The 21,608-nt window shown below is 39.7% G+C and overlaps 6 protein-coding genes across 6 annotated transcripts; 4 read left to right on the forward strand and 2 right to left on the reverse strand.

The window, feature by feature from the left end:
* Positions 1-163: 163 nt before the first annotated feature.
* On the forward strand, positions 164-4,427 carry MELLADRAFT_84590 (uncharacterized protein; the record flags this gene model as incomplete). The annotated part of the gene is made up of 22 exons (XM_007407952.1): positions 164-848; positions 933-1,418; positions 1,496-1,553; positions 1,663-1,687; positions 1,756-1,769; positions 1,847-1,970; positions 2,036-2,100; positions 2,169-2,246; positions 2,317-2,358; positions 2,461-2,610; positions 2,673-2,687; positions 2,760-2,822; positions 2,888-2,975; positions 3,092-3,104; positions 3,191-3,463; positions 3,534-3,554; positions 3,634-3,752; positions 3,833-3,848; positions 3,950-4,075; positions 4,144-4,157; positions 4,234-4,255; positions 4,372-4,427. 22 exons carry the CDS (start codon positions 164-166, stop codon positions 4,425-4,427), a joined length of 2,553 nt encoding a protein of 850 aa, XP_007408014.1.
* A 1,692-nt stretch (positions 4,428-6,119) lies between these two features.
* On the forward strand, positions 6,120-7,136 carry MELLADRAFT_104797 (uncharacterized protein; the record flags this gene model as incomplete). The annotated part of the gene is made up of 5 exons (XM_007407953.1): positions 6,120-6,411; positions 6,497-6,574; positions 6,677-6,811; positions 6,906-6,965; positions 7,042-7,136. The coding sequence occupies 5 exons, from the start codon at positions 6,120-6,122 to the stop codon at positions 7,134-7,136; spliced, it is 660 nt and encodes a 219-aa protein (XP_007408015.1).
* A 2,355-nt stretch (positions 7,137-9,491) lies between these two features.
* Positions 9,492-10,226, reverse strand: MELLADRAFT_104798 (uncharacterized protein; the record flags this gene model as incomplete). Its single annotated transcript, XM_007408239.1, has 4 exons — positions 9,492-9,608; positions 9,689-9,888; positions 9,961-10,074; positions 10,208-10,226. 4 exons carry the CDS (start codon positions 10,224-10,226, stop codon positions 9,492-9,494), a joined length of 450 nt encoding a protein of 149 aa, XP_007408301.1.
* A 1,209-nt stretch (positions 10,227-11,435) lies between these two features.
* On the forward strand, positions 11,436-12,102 carry MELLADRAFT_104799 (uncharacterized protein; the record flags this gene model as incomplete). Its single annotated transcript, XM_007407954.1, has 4 exons — positions 11,436-11,647; positions 11,732-11,786; positions 11,864-11,944; positions 12,055-12,102. The coding sequence occupies 4 exons, from the start codon at positions 11,436-11,438 to the stop codon at positions 12,100-12,102; spliced, it is 396 nt and encodes a 131-aa protein (XP_007408016.1).
* A 1,610-nt stretch (positions 12,103-13,712) lies between these two features.
* On the forward strand, positions 13,713-14,646 carry MELLADRAFT_84593 (uncharacterized protein; the record flags this gene model as incomplete). The annotated part of the gene is made up of 6 exons (XM_007407955.1): positions 13,713-13,733; positions 13,801-13,868; positions 13,941-14,036; positions 14,122-14,198; positions 14,277-14,397; positions 14,490-14,646. The coding sequence occupies 6 exons, from the start codon at positions 13,713-13,715 to the stop codon at positions 14,644-14,646; spliced, it is 540 nt and encodes a 179-aa protein (XP_007408017.1).
* Positions 14,647-17,800: 3,154 nt separating this feature from the next.
* MELLADRAFT_115949 (uncharacterized protein) lies at positions 17,801-20,313 on the reverse strand (the record flags this gene model as incomplete). The annotated part of the gene is made up of 5 exons (XM_007408238.1): positions 17,801-18,711; positions 18,783-18,857; positions 18,928-19,024; positions 19,097-19,423; positions 19,982-20,313. The coding sequence occupies 5 exons, from the start codon at positions 20,285-20,287 to the stop codon at positions 17,801-17,803; spliced, it is 1,716 nt and encodes a 571-aa protein (XP_007408300.1).
* Between the last annotated feature and the right edge of the window lie 1,295 nt (positions 20,314-21,608).

The following is a 21,608-nucleotide window of genomic DNA, read 5'->3' on the forward strand; positions in this document are numbered from 1 at the left end:
ATTATTGGATCAGTTTCAAAGTTTGAGATTTGGTGTGGTGATTTGGCGCACACATTCTTTGCCCTTTCTGTTTGCCGTGGTCAGCTTCAGAGTTTATACAAAGTCATTCTCTTGAATACGAATAATACGAATTCATCTCATCGCCGTCTCATTGGCTTTGATCATGGTGGAAAACACTTCGAACCGATCTTCATCCAAACCGTCACTTGGAAACCTTACCATTGGTACTTCGATTGTTTTGGACATAAGTTCACCTACACCAATACAACCAAATCGTCCTTCACTCTTTGAAGATCGAGAGATATGTGTTGATCCAGAAGGTATAACAAAGGACTCAACCACGACTTCATTTGAACTTGATAGCCTTTCAACAGCGCTGCCAAGAGCACGTAAAGAATCGAGCCCATCTAGATTACGAAAAATCGCCAGTTCGATCTTCCTTCGTCCTTCACATGCCCGAACCCAAAGCGAGACTCTATTTGATAGCGAAGAGTCATCTGGAGGCGATGGTACGAGCACAATAGTAGATGAGGAGAATTTGTTTGGCGGTTATACCAGAGCGGATGGACGAGAGGCAAACCATGATCATTTAGACCATTCCCGCAAGAGTAGCTCTTCAAGTCTTTACCCCTCACCAGCCAATAGTCCTAGATTAAATGGACACAAGTCTATTGCGTCACTTGCGTCTGCAAGCCTTATGATGGGCGCTCTTCAACCTGCTATACCAACAGTGAAAATTGCAGCTTCTTTACAAATCGAAAATCAAACAGGTTGGACAATTCAAATGGTACAATGGCCAACCAAAACAAAACGTCGAGGAAAAACTAGTTATTTGTTATCACATTTTCGTACGTTTATCTTTTTCTTACAAAAATCTTCATAAGGGGTTGAAAAAAGTTAGCTGAACTAAATATATCATGGGGTCTGTATAGGTGGAAATTATTTCGACGAATCTTCAATTCCACCGATGTCTGAGAAGCTACAAGGACCGTTAATCGAAATTGGAATTATACCTCAATTGGGACGTCTAAAGTCTCGAAAGGCACCATCAGGATGGATTTACTTTGATATTATGAAGCCAGACGGATATGTTCTACATTTACAATGTTATATCAAACTTGATCGATCTGGTCATGTTATCACCGCATTGATTGGTCGATTTGACCTTGACTCTAGTACTGATAAACCAATGCCTTCAGGCTTATTAGGCACAGCTGAAGTCTCTGGGATCAATCCTGCTTTAGTGACATACCGTCTTACTACTGCAAACTTGATCAACGCAGAAAACACAGTGGACGATACACCTTTTAAGCCTTTGATTATGGTTCCTACCAAAGGAATCACTCTATCTTCCTACGTTTCTCATCCGTTTGTCACCGTTTCCTTCAGGGCTGGAAAGGATGGAAGATATCATGAAGGTCAGCGCAGTACACTCGGTATGCCTGATAATTGCGGGCAATTCACTCGCTCTGAACACAGTTTGGGAGGCATTGAGGGTCTCCCATCTTCTGTTTGCGTTCAACATCGTCATCATCCACAACCTGTCCTCAATCGTGAGTAAATTGTTGTTTTATGGCAAATCATATCCACGATTCGTATTTTCTTGGTACTCGTGCCTCAAATTTCTGATATGGGCGTGTTGTGATTTCAATATTGTTTCAGGATCGGTGACAATCAACCCCTTGAGGTCAGTCTCTCATTCTGATGCGCTATGCCAGAAATATGAACTCAAATTACTCTCCTTCCTTCGATCAGTGGCCTAGTGTAAGGTTTGATATTATCAAACTTCTTTGAGATGCGTTATATTTCATTGAACTAAACTCCACGGGTCTGGTAACACAAATAGTTCAGAAGGGGATAAACGACTACCTTTGGCTTCTACATCAGAATCGAAATCAATTTTCTTACCTGAGTTGAACCTATCACTGGCGTACGGGTTTCACGACTCTCGAATGGGAAAGCGGCATTCCGTGAGCCTTTCATAAATCTAAACTGCTGGCGTTTGGATACTAATGCTTCCTTTATCTATCACAAGATGTATGCCTACGTAACGCCTCATTATAGCACATGGCTTGGCGATTTAATCGCTAGCGATGCTCGGTAAGGTGTCTACTCTGTAGCCATTTTCTCGATGCGTATTCTAATCAAACATGTTGGGTATTCTACAGATGGCTAGAGGTTCCATTCTCACGTCTTGTCTTACAAGGGTCACATGATTCAGGAATGTTTACGCCTTTAAACCCGGGGTTCGTCTTGATACTTTGAATTTAGTCCAACTACTGCTGACTGTTATATGGCTATTTGAAACACGTATAGGTTTGTGGAGATGATTACGAGGATGAAGTTAGACTCAAGCATGTAAGAATGGCATTTTCATATATCTTCAGTAATATGACCATCTGTGATCTCAGCGATGAGGATCCTTACACAAGATTTATACTGATCAATTTTGCTTTCCAGTGGAAGTTTTATGGTTGATCATGGAATGACTTTCGTTCATGTCCTTACACGACTATTGAAGACTTTCAATATTGACTTGGAGAATGCGATTTGTAATGTTGCAAATACTCAAAAGGATCACTTCTATGATCAACTTCGTAGTGGGGCTAGGTTAGTGTCAATATCTTAGTGTCAAAAAAGAATTCACGAACTGACATCGATCGGAAGGACAGGTTCTTTGACTTCAGGTAAACATTTACGCTTTTTGATATGGCAGCACTGAATAAGAAACTTTGTTGACGTCTTTTGGTATATTACAGACCAGGATACTGTTTTCATGAATGCGTGAATGGCGAAAAAGGAAAGATTCATCATCAACATGCGTAAGTTTTTCAAGATACTATGTATTTCACACAATTCTGATCATCAACTTGACACGTATCTACAGATGCGTACCTGGTTATGAGTATGAATCAGCGCTCATTGAAACATTCAAATTCTTGGCGCTGCATCCCAAAGAGATTGTAGTATTTGAAGTAAGTAATAATGTTGAGCCTGGTTCCTGTTGTAAGCGACTTGTCGCGATCTTTCCATGTATCTGATGAACTGTTTGCTATTGTGATGAAATTGTGTGCCTGGATCATCGGACTAGCTCAAGAGTGATGGTAAGCCATACTGACAGCGCATCGTCTACTAAGGTAGTGTTTTTTTGGCTTCCGGCTGACTAAAGCTACATTACATTTAATTTTAGGTTTTATTGCGCGGAAGACTACATGGCGAAAAGATTCAATACCGGTTCCTTCAATGATCCCAACTCGACAAGCTTTATCGTTAGCAGTTGAAGAAGCTCGAGCTGAAGCTACTCTACTAGAACCTAAAGTAAAGCGAATCAAAGTCGGAGGCCCTTCTGATCTAGATAGACCGATTGGAAAACTCCTTACTGAAGGAGTCAGATTGATTATCATTCATCGAATGGGTGAAGAGCCTGAGCAAGGCTGGGATTGGATCAGAGATGATTCATATGGTGAGATTTTCTGTTGACTTCTTCAACAATGCTTCAGCATCCAACTTACGCTGTTGCTTTCAACTTGAAGATCATGTTTCATATGATACAGGTCTGTCGCATTCGAGCACCTGGCCACAAGCAAAAGTATACCGGGATACTTATGTCTCATTTTTCTTTGACATGTTTAGATCGACCTGAACCTATCCTCAATGCTCTTAGTAGAACTTATGTTAGGAATTCAGTTTCACAAAGCTCAGATAGATTAGACCAGAACAAACCTTTGCCAGGCACCATATATCAATTACAAGTTAAGCTCTCTTTTCTTATTCAGATGCCCCAGATCTTCACCATTCTCTTACCTCTACTTACTTTGATCTTGACTTTTAGGCTACGCCTACCAAGAGTTGAGTGTATATTCCTTAGGTTTTGTAGCGCTCTCTTTGAGGTTTAAAATACTTTCATGCAAGCTGATGAAAAAAATGATGCACAACATGATGAGAACAGGTATTTCAGATGATATTGCAACTTCTTTAACATACTCGAAAGCTTCTTCTTTGCTTGTTTACACTAAAGCTACTGTTGATCCTCATACATATCGTTGGATACGTGAACGACATTTTGTTGAACCTGGTATGTGTTGATATTTTGTTTTGTACTTTTATATGGTTTATCACTAATGTTTATAATCTTTGTGACAGGTCTCGTTGTTTTGGTGAGCTATTATGGGTTATGAGAAAATTGATGGGTTCACAACTGACTTTGCTTTTTGTTGACTTGATTTTTCAAAGTTGAACGATTTTGTTGATCCGGGTATGTGATTCCACTTTTCTTTAAACAACTTGACTTACCAAAAATTCAGTTCAGTCGTTGACCTTTTTCCACATCTACACCCTTTTTCCATCTTTTCGGGTATTGAATTTTTCTAGTCTTGACTGAACATGCGATTGAGAAATCAAAGATAAGAGCTGGATTATATACCTAAATCCTACATATAGATGTTTTTTGCGGGTAGAGTTTTTTTTTCATGTTTTCTTGATTCATCATTATTGTGATTGTTGTTTACACAAAAGGTTTAGAATATTGATAAGATTTAGGCTCGAGGAACTGATTATAGATGGAAATTCGGTTTCTTGTTTTTGGATGATAGTATAAGAAAAAAGGACTAGTTATAGATTTGTATTTAGGGTTTTTGTTTGATTTTTGGGAAATTGAATTCTTGATAGTTATTGGGATCCTTGGATATCCAAGAAATCTCTTGAAACAAAAAGAGCCAAGGAGATGACTTCCAAACAAGCAACCAACCATCCTTATGTATAAATTCTTTATGACTCCACAAAGTAGATGAATCTCTTTGATCGAGGCCTAAATGCACTCCTGTGTTCACTTTCGACTGCACCTCACCACGCTATCACAATTTGTTATCGGATAATTGTCCGACTCTAATTTTCCAACCTACTTGGTTTTGTGATTACAAGGATTTATATGGACTTCAAGATACATGGACCTTGAGTGACTGTTCCAATGCGAGTCACCAGAATACAATGGTTGTGAAGTCGTAGGCATAGATCACAAAGTGACAGAGACGCGAGTCTCGAGAAGGTTTCAAGAGCTCTGGTCATACGATACATAGCTATGGCTGCCATACCTGTGGGCCAATCAAATCCTTGGGGAATCTGGGATGCACGATCAAACTATGATCGCTGAATCGCAAGCTTAGTTGCAACCTCGCCAGTACACTTGCTCGTGGGAGCGAATGCCACACACCAGAGAGGCTTCAAAATTTCCCCATGACGCGGTCTTTCGGGGGCGCCAGCAACACGTCACAAATTTGTTGAGGATTCAAATATCTATCTGTGGTGTCCACCTCTCTGCCAAACCGATCGTGAAACAATCTTGCAGCAGACGAGCTGGAGATGTAATTTGCAAGATCCAGGACAAAGCTCCGGAAGGGTAGACTTGTTTATCACACAAGAAAGCTGCGAGGTCCCTGAGTGAACTCGAACCCGTCTCGGCAGAGCAAACCCTGAATCACTACTGACACACTTCGCGGTCGACCAGCAAGAATCAGGTGTCAAGAATATACCCCGATTTCTTGAATCATGTCCTTGAGGATGAAATAGGGTATGTCGGGCTTGACATCGCTTACTCCATACAGGTGATCATACCATTTTGGTTGAAAGGCAACAGCATCAGACAAGCGGGTCTTCATATTTTATCCGGATACGTGGGTCGATTCTTGACGCGTTTGATGCCTTGTCTGGGGGCCGAAGTCGTAACTAGGAGTCGGATAGCATCATCTTAGAGTGTAACGAGGGGTGCATTCTTCTAACTGAATGTAACCTCGCCGTAGAGCCACAGACGATTCTTCCCAATCTATCCAAGAAAGCTTGGTGACTAGGGATGCTAGCCTCAAACGCCGAAGATAGGCAGGGTAGTGCTCACTCAGTCTTCTTGGTACCTCTGCGTTTCCAACCGAAATGCGTTTCATGGCGATTCATAGATTCAGCGTCTATAAAAGTTTACCATTGCCGGCCCTTCGTTCTGGAAAACAACAAACCACTTCTCTGTTACATAAATTCGACCTGATTGCGATCCTCATTGCTTCATTCCTGCTCTCAACTCGACGATCTATTACTCCTGCAGTTATATTTTTTCAACCAATTCCTATTCCATCATGATGATCAACACTGTTGCTGCTGCAACCTCCTTCATTCTTTTAAACCTTGCTCTCACCGTCAGTGCCGATGCGGGACTCTCCATTCCACCCCCAGTGACTGAGGGGGCCAAGAATGCCACCAATTCCAGCTCCGGCACCCCCCCTCCACCCGGGCCCCCGACCAACAACACGCCCCCGGCCAACGGCACCGATCCCAAGATCATTTCCATGGCCTGCACTCAAGCATTCTTGTTGTTACCGGACGACAGCACTGGAGCTGACAATTCTACTGCTGGCAACACCGCTAACAGTGAGTAACTGCTCCCTTATCCAACTACACGTGCTCAACCCTACACGCTTTGGCACTGACAAGTCTTCCGATTAATTTATTTTAGTCACCGAGGCGGGTTGTAAGGCATTCGACACCCCCGAAGGAGCATATTGCCAAGCCGAAAGCTGCAGCGGGTTGCCCAGTAAGTACCACCAACCAACCCTCAACTAGATATTGTACTGGTGTCTCAGCTCCGGCGTCTTGCTTAACAATATTCTTCTACTCTTCACTTGCACCTCACCAGCATGTTCTAGTTGCAACCTTTTGATCCCCGACCCCAAATCAAACGACACTATCGTCTCAAACACCACTGTTCCCTCAGTGCAATGCGCAAGCGACTACTTCTTCCCAGACCACAACGACACTAACCGTCAATCACGTTAGTTCATATCATTAATTAACTCTCCAATCCAAACTAGCTTGCCCTTGGATATGACCTTTTGCTAACTTTGAACACAATCTCCGCTCTTTAGTCTGCACTGACGCCAAGGACCAGAGTTACAGCTGCACTGGTACCTGCACCGGATTTGCTAGTAAGTTTAGGTAGCATTTTACTGATGGCCGTGCCAGTTATCTGATTGCATTTCGATTTATATTTGAACTTCACAGCTTGCCAATTTTGTATCATGATGAATGACACTGCCCTCAACGACCCAGCAGCCGGTGCCCCACCTGCCGCTGCCAACAACGGCACTGGCAAGTAATCGATCATGTAGATAGACAAAGTATTCAAACTTTCTCCAAGCTTTGTCATCCCTAAAGATATTGCTGGATTTCCACAGTCTAAACATTAATCATGGTCAACGGTTCATACTCTTACTATTAAACTTGTGTATACGTTTTGGTCCTTCTCGTATCATAATTTGTTTCATTGGCCTCGTTATAGCTTTTTTTCTTATCTCTCGTTTTTTCTAAATTTTTGCGTGATTTATCTGTCTACTTCCTTTCATCCAGAAATCAAGAGACAAATTAGTAAATCTTTTGGTGTCGAGACACCCAGTGCCCCTAGCAGTTTAAAACCGAGCAAGCCGAGTGATCGCTAATTTGTGTGTCGTATCCTATTGTGAACCCGCCTATCTATGTTCTATGAAAGCTTGCGACACTCTTGAAACGTTTCTCATGTGACAACTTGGAACAAAACCCAAAATAAGCTCCTCATGTATCCACTTGACTGACCACCTGTCTCGAGGAGAGCTGATTGGGAGTTCATCAGATGAACCCCTTGAGGAATCCCACCATCTGAAATCAAACACAACTTTGATCTACAACCCTGATAGTACAGCCACCAGAGACATTCCCATATTTATGAGGAATTCCTACAATCATCCCATTTCACTCGTGCGCTCATTTGTATGAGGTACCCAAAACCCGACCGGAAAAATTCTAAACCTGAATGTCTGACACACATCCTTCTTTTGCTCCCAAAGACTGTCTATCGTTTCTCCAACATCAAGATCAATATCATTTGGTTCAAATAAATATCACTGCGCTTGATCCCGGAGCCTGCAATTGTTCATCTCCTCAAGTCTCAACTCTAACCAACTGAGATAAACATTTCATTGTCATGACACAAAAGCTGACAAAAGAAATGGGGATGAACTATGATCACATTGTGGTGGTGTGATCTCAACACGGTGGATAGCCGTGAAATGATGCCATTTCTTGTCACATAATGTATCCTGCTTGGATGATGTGCAATTGAGCTTGATCCATGCCATTGTTTCTGATTATCTATCTTATGATATACTCTTATTTTTTGGTATGAACATGTCTAGACCAGTTACCTAATCAACTGGTTCCTATTCAAGTGTTGGCTATTCCCTCCTGTTGTTGGTTCACAACGTCTATAATCTCCGCGGCTACAGTTTCTGTTTGTCTAGTCATGATCTTGTGGTTTAGTTTTGCCTCTGAGGGCTGTCTTTTCTTCTATTAGAGGGTTTGAAAGCTAGCTTTATGTTCACTTTAGCAATAAGAAAGCAGGACAAAGATGAAGCATTCCTCATAAAAAAACTGACCATATTGATCATCCCTTCCAGAGAACCACATGACACAGCATTCAAGAGAAGCCAATCAATAATCCTCAACTTGCAAAAATTGTGATCTCATCCATGTTCTAAACCCTGGGTCATCGCCTAGTATCAGGAGTTAAACAAGTTTTCATCTTATGATTGACGCCTCTGATCAATTTACAGTTTGACAATTGAAGAACTTAAGGTGGTTACAGTGACCTTTAAATGTTGGATTGTGGCCTGAACTGCCAGAGATTATCAAGGGGTCTACATAGATTCTTATGCCTTCAATAACTTTGATATTGCTTTGGCTAGGTTTTGCTATCATGCATTGTCACAGTCTATATCACTTCTCATCATAGCATTGTACATGGAGGTTGTGAATTTAAAGGACAATTAAACTGTGTCAGTAACAATGGAGGGAGGGAGGGAGCCATGGATGGATGGTCTTTGATGTAGCAATGTGCAAGACTCAATGCACCATGTCCTTCTTGCGCAAAAGTATCAAATTACATGTTGACTTTGACTTGAGGAACTCGCGATACCATGAAAGCAGATCCAGTGAAATGGTAACCATGTACATCAGTCCGTATTGTGGACTTTGAGGTTATGGGGTACTGACTGGGTCAATGGGCTATCAATAGCATATAGGCATCATATGTCTGACTTTGGAGTAGTCTCAGAGCTTGGTCAAACTGGACTTTCAACGGGATTCTGCTATCAAGTGCAAGGATAGAATGACACATTATGCGCAAGGATGCATATTTAGAGGACACAGGGTTAAAAAATAAACAACAGCGGTCAAAAAAGCCAAAAGTAAAAAACTGCACTCAAGTGGACAATGAGTGAGCAAAATCGGGGATATACACAGTTGCGCATATGTACAATCGGACAAAGGATAATGAAGTTTGAGGCATGAGCATGGACGGAATACGGCCACTTGTGTGAGATGACTCGCCCGGTGTTACAGAAGCTCTTTGTTTTATAAAGTGCCCTTAGGCCTTTACTTGCTCATCTCTTAAAAACTTGAGGAGGCTGTGGGGTATCTTATCATGCCTTCTTTGACGGAGGTGCAAGGGGCTTGCCGATGTCGCTTCCACGCAATTTGACTTTCAAGATACGTTCAAACTTAGCCAAGATCTGAGGATTAGGGACAGCACGACCGGCCTAAAGAATTGAGACAGCAGCATATGTCAGCAGCTACATTCATCGGTACGTTCGGCAAGAGAGTGGGATAGGTGATAGACCTCGTAATCATTGATGACACTGGGTTTCTCGTTAGTTTTGGTAGCGAGGTCCTTCTGGGTCATTTGCAAAGCAATTCGTGCCTGACTCATCGCTTTTCCTACCGAGGGTGAGACCTTTGGAGGTGGTGCGACTTCGTTGACTCGATCAAGCTTGGCGATACGTTGGTGATCAGGCCCGGCGTGACCGGCGTTAATAACCGCTACGAGATATATCAAGCGTAAGTCGCCTTCAAGTGTTCTATGTGGGCAATATCACTCCGATGATCACGCACTTTTCTTCTCAGTACCAACAGCCACTCCAGCTCGTCTAGCTGCATTCACAACGGACTCGTCTTTCACCACCCTCGGTCCTTTGGCTCGGTTGCCAATCACGACTTGAGAATCCCCTGTAGATAACAAAGGAATGGTTTGAGAAAGGAAAACAGATGCTTAGATGTGCCATTCCATCGGAGGTCGCTGGGCTGTGTCAGTCCAACCAATGGTGTTCGTCAAGAGTGGTAGAAATGGCAAGTTACGCACAATCAGTAGTGGAGCCCATGTTTGTTTGAAGGTATTAAAGCTTTTCGAAGGTAAGGGATAGATGAGTGCTCGAAGATTGAAAGGTGATGGATGGATGTTCGTTTGATGGATGAGTTGAGAATTGTCGTCAAGCACCAAAATACCTGGCTGCAGTTTCTATCAAGTTCTACCCGATGATCGGGTGGAAGACAATTACGGACCGCAGGGCCAATAAAAGCCACGGACGGAGTGCTCCGCCCTCGCTCACTTTTTTTTGGTTCAACTCGATCGCGGTTTATTTTCTACACAAGCAAAATAGAGAGAGCATTGAGGATCTGATAAGACACCGCATCCAATGTCTGAATCTCACATTCAGTTCTTTTTGTTGTTATGTCTAAATATGTATCCAAATCCTTTCGAAACGACATGCACGAGCAGTGAAGGTTTCTCATAGCAGATGATTACATAGCCTGACATGGCCAAGGAGGTTCATGAGCGCACGTAAAAAACATCCAGCGTGTTCAAAGTGTGAGTGTTCGCGATCATGACCTTGACCAGGGGCTTCGCTTGCCTGAAAGCCCCGGTATTAGGGAAATTGAACACAACACGTTCGTAATTTCCGGATATGAATCATGTACAACGTAGGGCAAGAACATCGATGATGAAGAAAGACGACTTGTCTCAAGGTGAAAGGTGCCCTCCACCACAAATCCTGTATGCTATCAGTAAAACAGGTTTCGCCCTCTTCTGCGTGGGTAAAAAATACCCACGATCATGCTCCGAGCAGAAGATATGAGAAGAGGTGAAAACAGCCAAGCACTTCTTAGACAGATGTAAGACACGATGAAAAATGCTCATTCAAGTCCCTGTCACCTGGACGTACTGCATCCTAGCATTGTATCATTGACCACACACAGCATCTCTCCGACGAGTTCTTTGCCTGTGACTTTGCACTTGCGAGGTAGGGAGTGGATGTTGCATGTTTCGTTTACATCTGTGGGGGTTTCATGGATTTGATTGTGGAATCACCTGATGAACAAAGCAAATGAATGTCACCTGATGCGGACAGATTCATTCCAGATTTCCGCTTGTTTTGCTTAATGGAATGGCTTGGGAAGGGATTGTTTTGAAACAATGTAAATGCCTCAAAGGCTCTTCGAAGTCCTCAAAAACGCGGCCATCGTCACTCAGCCCCTCTCAGCATTGTCCCACACACACACCTTCCTTTGACTTAACTTATCCGAACATTATGCTTTTCAAAACAATCTGTCTTTTGGCCCTTGCTACACCTTTACTGGCATTCAGCGTCATCTACACCGACTGCCAAGGTGAATCACTTCTATCATATTGTCAAACCACCTTGGAAACAGGATTCTCGTCTACAGAAAACAACAAATTCCATCATGCGAGTGGGGCCCATGAATATTATACTGTCGGACTTTGTAAAATCACCTTTTGGACGTAAGCTACTCTCTCGTCTTCAAGTGCAGAGAACATTCTACATTTTGATCAAAACTTGTTTGTACCTACGGTTCTCTAAAATAGTTCAGGGCCTCGTTTGCAATTTGATGATACCTTGGGCTTCACACGCGCTCTAACTGTAAGTGATCTTTAAATATTTCTGACCTACATGTGACTAAATATTGGAGTTGATGTTTTCTCAAATCTTCACTTTAGCAAATCGACCGAACATGTCGAGACAAAAAATCAAAGTCTGATAATGGAAATCTATTCTCCGGAGTCTTTGTAGGATACCTTGTCAGTAGATTGATTTTTGTTCTTTTATCCATAAGTTTTCTTGTAAATTAAAAAAATCGGAAATGTGTTGATTTCGGTCTATCAATGTTCTTCTTTTAAAATTACTCCAGGATCCTTACCCACAGACACCTGTTGTGATCCAAGTCAATGGATCTTAAGATTGTAACTTTAAAAACAAGCGTATCTCATTTCACAGATTGCTTCAAGTCTTTTGTTTTTACCCTTTCATTATCTTAACCATGTTTGTTTACAAGAGCCCAAAGAAGACGTTCATGTTCACCATTCACATCTGCTAGAAATCCACGCTTTTTAGTTGTAGGGGAGATTTAGACACTCTTCAGAATTCCTAGCCGCAGATCCTGAGTAGATTTGCTTACCATCTTGAAGCAAAAAGTAGAGATTTTATCATCCTATCTTACCAGGCCGAGAATCTATACATCGTTACATCATGTTACATCACAGGAGCTAAGGTAAGAAATTCTGCCTGATCACAAGGCCTCTGTGTTATTCACCAATTTTCATCACTACAAATCAGTATACTTACTATGTAGTTGATATTTGATTCATAAACAATGTTACTGTAATTGTCTCTGTCACAAAAATGTGAAGAGAATGAAAACATAGCCAAGAATGAACCTATGATCTTGTACTACTTACTTCAAACTTGTTAAACAACGCATTACAAATCTTGGATTTATCAGTCCGTTGGATGAAGTGATTGTATTGTTCATCTGGATTGGACTCAAGCTACTTGTATGTCGTAGGGAATAGGTGGACAGAACGGACGCTGATGATAATCGTGTGGGAGAAATTGGGTTTGCATATGGTGTTTGTGGATGAGTCTTCATTCTAATATGTAATTGTCACTTTGTTTTTCTTTTGTGCGTTCGCGGCCCGGTGTCCCCAGCCAAAAAGTGCGCTTCCCGGCGCGTCTGGTTCGAAATGGAACGGCGAAATGAGATGATGACCGATATACCAGAGCCTCAGAATTGAAAGGATGGCGCCTCAGCGGTCTTGAAGACTGCTTGCTTGAGGTCGGACGGATTTAAAGCTTTTTGAACAAAATGATTCGCGTGCCAGCTGAGCCAGGCTGAGTAGTTTAGTTCAAAATTCTGATTGTTGATCGACCTTCTTGCTCAAGGGTCTTCATTATCTATCACATCACTCATGGTGATTCAAATTGTTTTCAAACGATTTGTCTATTTCACAATTCTTATAGAGTGACGGAGAAAACCTGAATGATTGATGAAAGTGAACCTTCTCCGACCGACTGATGTCTTTTAATGCGTGAAATCGATTTGGACTAGTTCTCTGAGGATTGACGACCAGACAAGTAGAACTGATCGGATAAATCCCCTGTCTGATTCCAACCCATTATTTGACGCAATACAGAGCGGATCAGAAGACGATGGCTGATTAAGATTCGAGCCCCTTTCAGGCTACTTTTTCATTCGGAAGGCATTTAGGTGTGTGATGATTGATTCGTACCAGCTTTACCTGGCCTACATGGCGAGCTAGTTTGCGATTTGGACCAAAGGCCTAACTCCGAGTGTTAGCTGGCAGTGGTATGGAAGCCATCGCTTGGTCAGCTTCAGGGACCTTGGGTCAAGTGTGGTACAGAGGAAATGGTATAAAAGCTTCAATATGTTGTTCCATTCGATCTCTCATCCAAATACTCATCATACTTTCTAACCCATTTACCAAACTTAACATTTGACTCTTTTTGCAACTTTCAATCAACCAATCAATCAATCAACTAAACTCAAAAATGGATAACCCAGTTGAAGAAGTTAGTTCTTACCCAATCCGTGTCCATTTCAAGATTTCTCATAAATCGTTTGGTATTATTTATTCAGATCCGAGATGTTGTCCGATCCATCACTGAGCCATATGAGGCAAGTGTGATCGCAGCAAATGTCAGGAAGTAAGCTATATTCATTTATTTTCAAGCATCGTGTAGTTCATGGTCTAATTCTTTTTCAATTTCGTTGCATAGGTATTTTACTACTGATGCTACCATTGAACATCCAGTACTCAATCAACCCGCTTCTGTGAACGGTAGAGATGACTTGGAAGGAATTTACAAAATGCTGTTAGTGATAAAATTCATCATTTGTTTTCATATATTCATTCATCCATCGCAACTGACTTACACTGACTTGAGCTTTTTTCCTTAGACGAGTGATGACTGTGAACAATAAAATTGATTTCCATGCTGTGATGTTTAATGAAGATATGACACAAGGTGCCATAGGTTAGCATTCTTTTTCTTCTTCATTCAACTACAATGTATTTGCAAAGTTCTGAAACCGTATCTTACACATTTTCTTAGATCTTACCGAATGGATTAACTTTAGATGGAATCCATTCTTATCATCAACAAAACTCCCAGCACGACTTTTAGTACGTATAGATCTAAAGAAATGTGAAGATGGTAAATACCGAATCTGGAGGTAGGTCTATTCCTTAATAATGACTCATAATTCACCCATGCATGGTATCAGAAAAACTCATAAATTCCATTTCTCATCGTACATTCTAATAGACAACAAGACAATTTCCCAAGTGATTTAACTCAATCTGGTCAAGCTCAATTAATACCAGGTCTTTCTACCTTGAACACTATAGTGAAAACTACGGTAGCCATCATGACTGCAAAGATTGGTAGAGTATTGTTAAGTCGAGGTTGGCTTGGTCCTTGATGGATTTCAAAGTTGTGGATCTATTTTGTGATTTGTTATAAAGAAATTCCCTTTATCTTGCATGCAATCTCATATACCGTTCTTAATTTACTTCAACAGTATTTGTGCAGATAGTTGATGCACAAAGTCCCACAAATAACATGTTCAAATGACAAATGGATCATGACAGTTCTGAGTAACACAAGCGCTGAGATCAAAACAGAGACTGCTCAACACGAAAGCAACTACTTTCTTTCACGGATTTGGTGGATCAAAGAAAAAAGCTTTACATTATGTTCTTGGAATGTTTCATAATCAAATAAATCCAATTGAAAGCCCATTGCCCCGGAGTAAGGCCAAAAAATACCTTCATCTCACTTCATCTCATTCTTTCAACCATCATTCTTTTCCTATCAGTCAAAACTTCAAGAATTAATCCAAATCTCTTACACTTAATCTGTACCTTTGCACAGTCACAACGCTGAGACAGCTAATCTACCTGTAGCTGATAATCTAAGATAGCATAGCTAAAAACATGTGGCTAAGCTACAGCTAACATGAATCAGCATGAACAAATTCCAGTTACCCTACGCACAGTCCCAGGAAATGTCCAGCTAACCAAATTTTGGCCCTGTAGTGTAGTGTAGAGCCACAAAAATCAGCTACAGTAGCTTGTAGTGTAGCTTAACTTGACAAGCTACACTATCATGAAGGTCGGATTCTTGTTAACTACATACAGCTACGCTACACACAAAACATATGGTAGTGTGTTGTAGTCTAGCTGTCTCAGTGTTGACAGTGACCATCAATTCCAAGAAACCGTTGAATCTGATTTCAAGAAGTATGGAGTAGCATCAAGCATCATTTCTTTGAACTTATCAATAAACAATAAACCAAGTGACCAGCATACAAATTACCAACCATTCATAAAAAATCTCTTTCAAATATCAATCTTTTATCTCACATATTATGTCTTACATCTTTTCTATTTACTAAGCTTTGATATAGAAACTCCTCCTTGACACAAAACATTGAATTTCTTCAAATCAAGGTGTAAATAATACTCACACAACACAACACAACACAACATGGGCACTAGGAGGATACTTCTAGAGACAAGAAATGGTTACAGAGCCAAGTGACGTAGCTTGACGAAATGATGAAAAAGCCAACTCGCGTTGCGTTGATTGCTCTCACGTGCAATCTTACTAATTCCTCTCATTACCTTTCACAATAATGAGCTCTTTACCATCTCCGATTATGCTATATATAATCCTCCAAGTGGATCTTCGGACTCTTGTTCCCACTTTATTATCTCAAAGGTTTTTAGTATCCTCTGATTACTCGATCCCAATCTCCTTTAGTTGTTCATAGATTTTAGAACTCTTTGATTCATCTAAAACAATTTTTTCGACCCACCTCTCCTCTCCCTTTTTTATTGAGGCTTGTACTTTTTAGTTCCGCCCCATAGCGGACCTTTTTATTGCCTTTGAGTCAGTTGTACTTTCTAGGACACTATCCTGTATAGTTTTATCCTTTACATTGCAACTAGGGCTCCTGCCCCGATTCAAGCTAAAAACCTCTATCATGAGTTTTAGCTAGAATCACCCAGGCTCCATACCTATTCTCAACTCCAGAAAGTGTTCCAGTCTCATTAACCATTTTCCAAACCCAATCCAAACCCAACCTCAATTTCATGTAACCAGGTCCAACCCAACAACCCACCAACCCACACAAACCTCAAACTCCTTAGCATTAAAGTTAATTTGTCTTTAAACTTAATATTCCTTAATATCTTTAAAACCTCACTGACCCACTCTTGAACCATACCCATCTATAGACTATCACACCAAAGAAAATCCCATAAGTCCTCATGACCTTCATCCCAAACCTTACCAATAACCAATAACCTTATCCAAATCCTCAATGATTTTCCATACTAGCCAGACCCTCAATTCGAGTGGTGTAGTACTAGATCTTAAAGCACAGCTAGATGAGCTGTAAATTAAGGATAATAGAACCAGCTGAAACATTCACAAGATAAATCCTAAGCCAATCTACCTCAAAGTGAATTTTTTCTGGATAATTACTTGGGTATGTAGTACAAGTAGCCCAATCCAAGTCCTTTGATAATCTTAAGCTCAAACTCCAATTGTTCATAGTTGGTAATTCACTCACAAATGGGTCTACTGGATATTTTGCTTGGGTTCCAAAAGGTTTCAAGTCTCATGAAAATGCATCAAATCAATTCTTTTGTATTCCTTTAATTTCTTTCTCTTTAAATAATCAAACTTTCATACATGATCAATCAACCTTCAAACTGTTTTTTCTAAACCCTTGTTTTCTGTTTTCTGTTTCCATTACCTATCTATCTACCAATCTCTCTGTGACGTGCCTACAAGCAAAAAAGTCATCTCCTTCCATCATATGTCATCATATCACATATCACTTGCAATACATTCCAAACCTTCAATCATCACACAAACTCAACCACCAACCAAGTCATCCATTTCATCAATTTCATAAACCCTTAAACCCATCAACCAAATAACAAAAAAAACTCTCATTCATTCATTCATTCAAAAACACACATCTAGTCCAAAATTCAAAATTCAAAAGAAAAGTAAAAAAAATTCAATAAACAACAAAAAAAAAATTCTCATAACCAAAAAAAGAAAACAATCACAATCACAATTCAAGGAAAAAAAAACACATCCAAAAACACATTTTTTTTTCTTTCGTTCTTCAATAAACATTTCAACCTTTTTTTTCTCATATATAATATATCTAAAAAAAATAAAAAATCTCAACCCACCTTTCTTCAGTACAAACCTCACATTCACAATCAAAAAAAAGAAACCAAAAAAGTAAAAGAAATAATGAAATCAAAGTAAAAAAAAACAATTATATATATATATAAATTGAAAAGAAAATGTAAAAAAAAAGATATGTAAAGAAAAAAACTAGAAAAGAAAAAAAATGTAAAGATATGAAAAAAAAAAAGTTAAAAAAGAACACAAGAAACTTAATCTAAATTTGAGCAAAAACACATTTTCATTTTTTCTTCCCTTTTTATCTTCCTCTCTCTCCCTCTCGTTCGTTCATCATGTTTCAATTCAAGCAAAAATAAAACAATAAAAGAAACCTTTTTCCTTCGGTTCATCTACTTTCAAACTCATATATGATTATTACCATCATGATCATCAATGACGATCCCGGGATGGTTTCTAAACTTTCCAAATCCTTTAAACGTTCCACTTTCCGGTCCTTTAGGTTGTCTAATAATATGATGATTTTGTTGATGATTGAGCATGAGCGAATTAAAAGAATGTTCTAATTCAGGTGTGGTAGTTTGATGATGATGATGAGGTGTCGATCTCAAATTCACAGTTGACTTTCGACCTCCCAACGAATGTACCATCTTAGGTTCTCCACTTCTCATATCTGGCATCGATTTCTTCACTCGTAAGGATGACAAAGCATTCTTCGATGGTTTACTCACCACCACAAATCGTTCGTCTCCTACTCCTTCAGATCGATGTTCGAGTTCCAACTTTTTAGCAATCTGATGAACTATTCTTCTTTGAATGGACGTCAACGATTTCGCAAACGCAAATTCGTCTCGAAAGTTATCCTCCTTGAAAATCACAATCCTAGAAAACAATTCAAGCGTTTGTGGATCGTTCATATCTAATTCCTTGGCAACCGAGCTTTGTAAAGATTGACTTTGCGAAGGTGGTGGTTGTTGCAAGAATTCCGGAACAAAGGGTCGAGTGGGTAACATCTGATTAGGTTCCGAATCTTGTTGATGATAAGCAAAGGAAGAAGGCATAGGTGCTTGTTGATGATGATAAGGATCAAAGACAGTTTCCTTTTGTAACTGCATACTTCTCATCCGTTTGATCGCCTTTTCTTTTTCGATCCTTTCCTTTTCTCCTGCTTGTAAAACTTTCTTATATTCTACTCTCAATTTTCGTCCGGTAATATCAAATCCGTTAAGTCCTGCTACGGCTGCATCAGCCTCGGATGCAGATCGAAAGTTGGCGAATGCTAAACCTCGGAAGACACCATTATCAAAATGGTAATCTGTGATTCGATTCGAAAACATAAACATAAGCCATCTGCCAGAAACGTATTGAGAGGTCGAGTAGACTTACTGAAGGCATAGGGAGCTGGAATCATTAAATCATCTAATATAGCTAGTAATTGCTCTCGTCTGACACTGAAAGGAACTGTGAAAAGCAAAGAGCATGTCAGCAAGCTAACCAATGGTTAAACGATCCAAAGTTTTCACAACTCAACTGTTCTTAATCACAATTGCGGTTGGAATGACTTCATCATCAGATTCAGCACTACCTGGCACAAGACTACTGTTTCCAGTCAGAGGAGTACCGAGGGACTTGATAATCAACCAAATATCGAGTCAGAGATCAATAAGAATACGTGAGAGAACGCGGAAAAAAAGACACACGCTTGGGATATTTCCAGAATGATTGGTATTGGTACGCGAGACAGGAGCCGAGACACCAAAAGGGACAGTAGCAAACTGACCAGCTGAAGAGTTTGAAGAGGCTGACATGTAGGGAGGATGAACTAAATCCGAAGTAGGAGTATATTCCGAATCACTGACAGAAGAGATCGAAGGTGTTCGATGACGAATATATTGTTGTGATGATGGTGGTTGTGGTTGTTGTGGTTGTGGATGATTATGATGAGATAGATAACTAGGTGGTAAAGCAGGCACTGAAGGTTCAAGAGATGGTTGATTATGAGCTACGGTGAATCGTTGAGATTGTTTCTATAATCGAAAATGTCCAAAGCAAAAACAGTTGAAACAAAAAAAAGGAGTAAGTCAAAAGGTTGAAATCAGATTTGGTGAACGGATATAGATAGAAACTCAAAGATCGTATCATCATCAAAGAAAGATGTTAAGAAAAGGTTAAGATGACCGGAAATGGTAAACAGGTGGTCAAAAGGTAAAATGTTGAACCATCAATCAACATGTTTCAGAAAAAAAAAGCTACAAACTCGTCAAAAAAGACTTTTTTTGGAATTAGAAATACAATCGAAAACCGATAAGATCAGAAAAGGCAAAGGATCAATCAAAGATCAAAGTAAGAGGAGTTCGAATGATGATAGTAGATGAAAACGATCAGATGGATGTGATGGTGATCGACTTTGAAGTATAGATAAACAAAAAGACGATCGAAGAACAAAGTATAATATATCCAAACAAAGGAGTGAAAGGTAAGTTGAAGGGTGTATGTAGTGGTAGTAGTAGTAGTATTAGTAGGGTTTAGGTGTTAAAGAGGAAAGATGAAATGGTAAACAAAGATCTGAAGTTAGATTGAATTACCTTTCTTAAGCTAGGAGGACCTCTTTCCTTTTTAATCGAAAGATCATTAGGTTCATTGTTAAGTAAAGGATGATGATGGTTTAAAGGTTGAGTAGATTTAGTTAATTCAAGTTGATGATGATTAGTTGAAGTGATCGTGACTGAAGTAGGACTATCATGATGAGAAGTTGAATTATTAAACATTTTATTATTGGTTGATGATGAGGTTGGATGATGGCTTTGTTGCTGTGATGGCTGATTGTTATTAAATAATTCAAACTGATTGGAATTGGAAGTTGAACTTGGTTTATTAGAATTCGAATTCATGATTCTCTTTTTGATTTTTGATTTCTGATGGATGGATGGAGATGAGTCGATCGATGGCTTATGTAAGATTGGATGAAGTCTATTTTTATTTGAAATTTTATTTTATTTTATTTTAAAAAAGAAAAATGGAGAAAAAAAAAGAAAAAAGAAAAAAAAAGACAAGTCGATGGGGTGTGTAGATTTACAAATCGTGAAAGTCGATCTTGATTCGATCAAATTTACAACCAAAATCATCATTTGATTCTATTTTTCGATTTCAATTCGTGACAGATTCATTGACATCTTTATCAATTAAATCATTCAATCAAAATACACAACCAAACTTGACTTAATTTTTTAAGTCTCCATCCGGAGCGCTCATATGTAGAGGCACGCAAGGAAAGAAGCCCCTATGTAGTCAATGGAATCCCAAGTTGGATACATATCGCAGCGATCCAAGTTGGTAAAAAACAATATATCATATATTGCGGATACGTGACATATTTCATTATTACCAATTACATAGCTACTCTCATGATCCAAAGGATTTCCGGTAGTTGTGATATTGGAAAGATTCTTAAATATAAAGCAAGAAAACTTCAAAGCTAAACAGTCTGTCCTCTCCTCGTCATTTCCCTACAGATTCCGTTCTTCAACTTATTATGTATCAGCAATAAGTCGTAAGTAATAGACTCTGCTTATAACTTTTTCTCCTTCCTTACTCTATGGACTTCCCAATAAATAAGAAACACCGTGGTACGGGGTATATCATTCACCTGATATAGTTCTTCTTGAACCTCAACCAGTACCCTTGCAGAACTAGTTAAAGACATCCAATTTACGCTATCACCATTGAGGAAGACCCTCCATCCAAACACTTGTATCCATGTAAAAGCATACACTCAGCAAAACACAGTAGTAAACTTGGAAATCAAATTGTTCAATGGAATACCTATTTGAATGCATAACTTATCAGCTAAAATACTTATAAGTGACTCAGATAAAGTGAATAACCACCATACTAGAACAAACCCAGTAAAACCCTTAAAAGAGTCTACATTGCACTATCTAAAGAAGTGTAAGAAACAAACCTTTGAAATTGTAAAAACTCAAACTCTTATTCTCGGAGGAAGAAAGAGTGATCTCCAAAGTCGAATTTCTTCCCTTGGAATCACTCACACACTCACACACCCACTCACACACTCACACACCCACTCACACACTCACATACTTTCTTGCAAGATCTTTATTTGGTGATAACTTTGGAAACAAATGGTAAAAAATCTTCACACTCATTACAAACTTTAAAATCTTGTTTTTTGTTTGTAAATCGGAAATCGGA

The sequence above is a fragment of the Melampsora larici-populina genome (assembly GCF_000204055.1).
Source record: "Melampsora larici-populina 98AG31 unplaced genomic scaffold MELLAscaffold_11, whole genome shotgun sequence".
NCBI classification, from domain to species: Eukaryota; Fungi; Basidiomycota; class Pucciniomycetes; order Pucciniales; family Melampsoraceae; genus Melampsora; species Melampsora laricis-populina.